The sequence below is a fragment of the Egretta garzetta genome, unplaced genomic scaffold (genome assembly GCF_000687185.1).
Source record: "Egretta garzetta isolate BGI_Z169 unplaced genomic scaffold, ASM68718v1 scaffold1351, whole genome shotgun sequence".
In the NCBI taxonomy this organism is placed as follows: domain Eukaryota; kingdom Metazoa; phylum Chordata; class Aves; order Pelecaniformes; family Ardeidae; genus Egretta; species Egretta garzetta.
This window is the reverse complement of record NW_009258520.1, coordinates 23,428-29,229: the sequence shown is the minus strand read 5'-3', so window position 1 is coordinate 29,229 and position 5,802 is coordinate 23,428. Positions and strand designations below refer to the sequence as shown.

Below are 5,802 nucleotides of genomic sequence, written 5' to 3'. Positions count from 1 at the left end.
TGGCAGAGCCTGCCACTTCCCTCTGTTCCCGGCGCTCTGCAGCCTGTCCGCTGAACAGGGCACGTAGGGGAGCTGTCCTGAGGACGCAGTGGTGGCCCGCGGGGGTGGCCATTGCGGAGGGCTGGCTGTGAGATCTGGTGCTGCTGTCTCTAGGTTGGATTGCCAGACCCAGGCCACGACGCTGGTTCACCAGATCTTTGGCGGCTACCTGCGGTCCCGTGGTGAGTGCTGTCTGCCAGGTCCTGGGGCTGTGACTCTCAGGGCTGCTGTTTCCCCAAGAGCCTTGCAGTAAAAATCTTTTGGGAAAATTGCTAAGCACATGTAAATGATCCGGAGCTGCAGTTGGTCAGTCTTGCGGTACCTGTGGGTCGTGACTCCTGTTATGGCGATGGAAGAAGCTGTTGGCTGTGGGTCCCCAGCTCATTGCCACGAGCAAAGGAACCCGTGTTGCCCGCTATCGAGCAACACCTGCTGTCCCAGCACGTAGTGGAATTGGAATTGCCAGCCTTCCTCCTTGCCTGGCTGTGAATCCTGGTGCTGACATTCCAGAAGCCAAAGCTGGAGAGGGGGAACACTGCAGCTGCCTGTGCTGCGCTGGGGTGGTGGAGGCTGCAGGTGTTGTGCCAGGGTGTGCTCATTGCTCTTTCTTTTGCAGTGAAGTGCTCCGTGTGCAAGAGCGTCTCGGACACCTACGACCCTTACCTGGACCTGGCGCTGGAGATCAGGGTACTGCGGCAGGGCCGGGGATGGGGAGGAGCTCTGCTCTCACGGGGACGTTCCTGCAACTGCACTATTACTGCCCTCAAGGCCCCTTAACCTGCCAGCGTCAAGGCATGGTGCAGGCAAGAGGGAAGCAGCTTCCGTTGTTGCGCTGCCTTCTCTGTCTGGCAGAGCCGTGCCTGGTGCCTGAGCATGAGCTGCGACTCCTCTGCTGAGGCTCCGTGGTGTTGGGGGCGGTGCAGCCCAGCCGTCCCTCGCAGCATGCTGGGCAGTGCCTAGCTGGTAGCAGGCTCACGGATTTGGTGGGGTCTGTGGCCCTGTGCTCACGCTCCATGTTATCTCTTGGGGACAGCATCTCAGCAGGGAGCCGGGCTGTCACATGGACAGGCCGCTTGTGCCCTGACCTCTCCTCTGCCCTTGCAGCAAGCCGCAAACATCGTGCGGGCGCTGGAGCTGTTTGTGAAGTCGGACATGCTGGGCGGGGAGAATGCCTACATGTGTGCCAAGTGAGTGTGTGGGGCTGCGGGCGGGAAGGGGCCCGTGGGTGTGCTGGTGGGAAGCAGGCAGAAAGCCTGACGCAGTACAGGAGGGCTTCTCTACCTGCTCCACGGCTAAACTGTGAGGTACCTGGCCGTGGAAGCCTGCGATGAAGCCTGCCCCTCCTCAGCTCCCTCCCAGCAGATGTGGCTGTGAGCAGGTGCCCTGGAGCGGTGCCTGCTGTCAGCAGGGTCACTTCCATGGGGTTTGCTGCTTGGCCAGGGCTGGCAATCATCTGGGTGGTGGAACAGCTTGTATAGCTCGAGCTCTTCCTGTGCAGATGCAAGAAGAAAGTGCCAGCCAGCAAACGCTTCACCATCCACCGAGCTTCCAATGTTCTCACGCTCTCGCTGAAGCGCTTTGCCAACTTCAGTGGAGGCAAAATCACAAAGGTGAGTGCTCAGCAATCCAGGGCTTGGGCTGTCTCCTGGCCCCCGAGGCCCTGCTGCCCAGAGCAGAGTGGGACGTGGTCCTGTGCACAGCGCGGGCTCTGCCGCAGTCCTGCAGCCCTTCCCCAGCTGTGCGGTGCGGTGGGAGTTTGGCTCATCCTGGCATCCTCCTCACCGTGACCTCTGCCTGGGGAGAGTGGGTCCCCCTCCCTCGGGAGATGGGACCCATAGGACAGTTGAGCTGCTCGTGCTCTAGCAAGAAAGCTGTGCAGGCTCCTGAGGCATCGTCTCTCTGCAGGACGTGGGGTACCCCGAGTTTTTGAACATCCGCCCTTACATGTCCCAGAACAACGGGGATCCTGTCATGTATGGACTCTATGCAGTGCTGGTGCACTCTGGGTACAGCTGCCACGCAGGGCACTACTACTGCTACGTGAAGGTGAGCCCAGGGCGCTCCCTTGGCACCCGCTCTGCGCTGGGGGGTGGTGGGTGCTCGTGGGTCCCTGTAGTGTGCAGAAAGGAGGGTGCTCAGCAGCTGTGCGTGGTGTGGAGCACTGGGTGGGGGGTACAGGCTGTGCTCCACCACAGGAAGCGTGGAGGTCTGCTCCCACAGAGTCCCCTTGCCTGCCCTGGTCCCTGTGTAGGTTTTGGGGAGAGGAGCTCTGCCAACGGGTGCTGTTCCTACTGCTCTTCTGGCCAGGAGGGTCCCTGGACACAGCCCAACCCCATTCTCTCTTCTTCCGCAGGCCAGCAATGGGCAGTGGTATCAAATGAACGATGACCTGGTCCGCTCCAGCAACATCAAAGTGGTCCTCAACCAGCAGGCCTACGTGCTGTTCTACCTGAGGTGAGAGCGCCCTGCTCTCCTGGCCCCTCTGCCCCCTGCTCTCAGCTCTTGGGACTGGGCTGGTAGCGCGCGCCTGGGTGTGGGAAGGAGCTTGGCCCAAGTGGCCCCAATGCCCTCGTGCTTGCTCTGGCTTAGAGGAGGGTGGCAGGGAGAGGTCCAGCCCCTTGTCATGTTTTTGCTGTAGATCAAGAGCACCTCACCTCCTTGGAGCTTCTGGCTCCTGTTTCTTGTGCGCATCTCTGACGAGAGCGTTCCAGTCTCTCAAACCCTTGCGGTTAACATGTGTGCTTCTCTGCCTTCCCCAGGATCCCCAATCCCAGGAAGAGCTCGGAGGGGCCCATTGCCAAAGCTGCCTCCAGCCTGCCCGGCCGCACTGGCAGTGTCTCCGATCAGGTCAAGAAAACTGTGACCAACGGGCCCCTGTCTTCACCGCTGATGGGCCGGGTGAGTCCTGAAGGCTGCTCTTGGTCAGTGCTCCTGGGAGCTGCTGCCCCTCCGCTCTGCGAGGGCGGGTGGGGTGCAGCTTCGCAGGGAGGCAGGCGCGCTGCTCCCAATGGGCAGGGGCGAGGGAGGGCGGTTTGCAGGAAGGATCCTGCTGAGCCCAGGGTTCCTGTGTGGGCCTGGGGAGGGGCAGGGAGGGCAGCATCGCTCTGCGTCCTTGGCTCCTTGAATTCTTTCCTTGCTGAACTTCTCTCTCTCTGTCTAGAGACCAGACACTCTGCCAGTGAAGAAGCTGCCGGGGCCGGAGGAGGTCGGAGTCCCTGTGGCCCGCAGCACATTCGGGACGGGGCCAAAGCTGCCAAATGGAACCGCTCCGCCAAAGCTGCCCGCTGGGTCCCCGTCACCCAAACTGCCCCTCAAAGCCACCCACACGGCCACAGCGCCGCCCAGTGATGCAGCCCGGAGGCCGAAGAAGCTGCTCTCCTTCCCGCAGCTGCCTCCCACGCCCAGAGCAGTCCAGGGCCTCTGCGACACCAGCAATGCAAGTGAGGCCAAAGCAGAGCTGCACCGGCAGAGCTCCTGGGAGAGCAAGCAGCCACCTACCTCACCCAAGCTGCTGCTGGAGCCCAGCCAGGAGCCTGGGGGCAGTGGGGAGAATGCCGGGACCCTGCAGAGGGACTCCTGCGGCAGCAGTGCCGCCAGCCCAGCGCACAGCGTAGCGGGGAAGCTGGCCAAAGTGTCCCAGAAGGCCAAGAGTGGAACCAGCAGCTTCTGTACCTCTCAGGAAACGGACTGTGGCACGGACCTCCCTTCTGGCCCCAGCACCGAGCTGGCTGCCCCTGAAGACTCCAAGCTGGCAAAATTTAAATCCTCCCTGTTGGGCAGCGCTGCTCTGGAGCTGAGCAATACGATGTCACCGCCACCGGCCAAGAAGCTGGCACTCTCTGCCAAAAAGGTGAGTCTGAGCTTCTTCCCCGAGGCTTCAGTAGGAGCCTTGTGCCTTCTGAACCGGGGCTTGCGTTGGGGGCAAGTGCAGAGCTCATGCTGGGTATCCTGCTAAGCCAGAGGTGGGTGGGGAGAGCCCCTGAGCCCCAGGGCTGTAGCAGTTGCTCTGCCCTCCCTCTGGGTTGGGGTGTGGGGCCAGGCCCCCACTGTTGTTCGCATCCCTGAATGATGCAGGAGAAATGGCTCCCGCCTTCTTGCTCAGGACAGAGGGGTGGCTGTGCCGGTCCCTGCAGCGGGGCAGCCTCACCAGCCTTCTTGGGGCAGTGTGTCCCCTGGGCGAGTGGGAGCAGGCTGGAGGGCTGCGGCGTTGCCTCCTCCCCGGGCAGCGGTGTGTGGGAGCGGCCCTCTGGGTGCCGCTGTGCAGTCAGGGCTCAGGATGGTGCTCCGGGGTTTCTGTTCTTTAAATTTCCTTCCTTCCTTTTTTCCTTTGTGCTTCTAACTGAAAACACTTCTGATTCTTCTTCTACCACCCCCACTTCCCTCCCCCCTTCTGTGTCTGTTCCCCTCCCCTTTCTCTGGGCTCCCCTTTTTATTTTCTCCTCTTGGCTCACGGAAACCTCTTTTCTTTAGACCACCAAGTTTTTATTTATGTCAATAACTGCAGGGCAGCACCCCGCGGAAGGCGAGCGGAAGTGACCGCCACGCACAACCTCACCCACAATTTGCTGACCACACCTACCCCACGAACACCACCCACCCCGACTCCACTCCCTGGCCTTTCGGCAAGTCGAGGTAAGCGGTGCCAGTCGCTCCCAGGCTCCTGCACGGCAGCAAGGCCAGTAGCAGCCTTGGGGTACTCCACGAGGCAACTGTCTGGCACGGCAGCTGGCTCGGGGGGCGATTTTGGCAGCCGGCTCTCCTGTTCTCCTGGGCTGGCAGGGCTTGTTCTGGGCCTCTCTTGTAACCTCCCCCACTGACACGTGCCCCCCCCTCTTTCCTAACCCCCCCAGGGGACAGCGTGTGCCCTGCTTGTGGCTGGCACTGGGCAGGTGCAGGGTCACCCTGTGCAGCTGCTGCTCCGAGAGCAGGGTCTGATTCAGATTTCGTGGCTGAGATGGTAGCGGTTGGGTGCCGTGCTCATGCACCTCAGGGTGGGGAGGAAGAGAGAAGCTCCTGCTCCTGACCCGGTTTTCAGATCATGTCAGCCTCTTTTCCTGTCCTTCAGGCTGTCCTCATCTGCTCTCAAACTGCCAAATCCAGAAAAGCCTGCCTTCAGCTTCATCCTCAACTCAGCCCCTCAGCTCCCAGCCTCCCCCCTGAGCAACGGTTCCACTGCCCACCCTTCGCACCACCTTCCTCCCTGCAGCGGGGAGAAGGGGCCCAGCCAGGGCACCCTGGGTTCCTCCAAAAAGAAGCGGCGAAAGCAGCATCATGGAGCAGACATGGGCAGCCCTCATGTTCCAGCTGTGAAGGGCAAGGATGAAGTCTCCAGCCCCCCCAGGAAGAAGAAGAATCTCACTCAGGAGGGCTCGGTGTCCCTCTTGGGGAAGGAGGCGGCAGGCAAGGGTCCCAGCAGTGGCAGGGAGGCCCAAGGCTGTCAGGAGCTGGAGAGCGGGCCCAAGCAGCAAGTGTCAGACTCCAGTACTTGCCTGGACACAGAGCCCATCTCCCCCGTCAAGAAGAAGAAGAAAAAGAGGAGAATGGAGGAGACGGAAGAGTGCTGCTCTGGGATGCTGTCCTCGGGCAGGTGAGGGACTAGGGGGCACGCGAGAGCCCTGTGCACCTCCGCTCTGCCTGAAGTCAGGCTCCCTGGGCTGCAGTCTGGTGTCTCACGTCTTTCTGCGGGTGGGACGAGCCTTGCCATGGCGCCAGCTGAAGTGCTGGCTTGCTGGGGGTGGTTTCTCCCCTCCCCCAGTGCAGCGC

The 5,802-nt window shown here is 61.7% G+C and overlaps 1 protein-coding gene across 2 annotated transcripts in view; it reads left to right on the top strand.

Annotated features, from left to right (window-relative positions):
* USP36 (ubiquitin specific peptidase 36) overlaps window positions 1–5,802 on the top strand; it is a 10,658-nt gene that overhangs the window by 2,209 nt on the left and 2,647 nt on the right. For both annotated transcript variants that reach the window (XR_004842940.1, XM_035901682.1), the window contains exons 4-13: window positions 154–221; window positions 656–726; window positions 1,144–1,226; window positions 1,538–1,649; window positions 1,945–2,085; window positions 2,393–2,493; window positions 2,799–2,937; window positions 3,200–3,889; window positions 4,544–4,671; window positions 5,105–5,626. Coding sequence is in view for 1 of the 2 variants with exons in the window: in XM_035901682.1 (XP_035757575.1) it covers window positions 154–221; window positions 656–726; window positions 1,144–1,226; window positions 1,538–1,649; window positions 1,945–2,085; window positions 2,393–2,493; window positions 2,799–2,937; window positions 3,200–3,889; window positions 4,544–4,671; window positions 5,105–5,626 (2,055 nt within the window). In the remaining variant the exon portion in view is untranslated. The remainder of the gene's footprint in view (window positions 1–153; window positions 222–655; window positions 727–1,143; window positions 1,227–1,537; window positions 1,650–1,944; window positions 2,086–2,392; window positions 2,494–2,798; window positions 2,938–3,199; window positions 3,890–4,543; window positions 4,672–5,104; window positions 5,627–5,802) is intronic.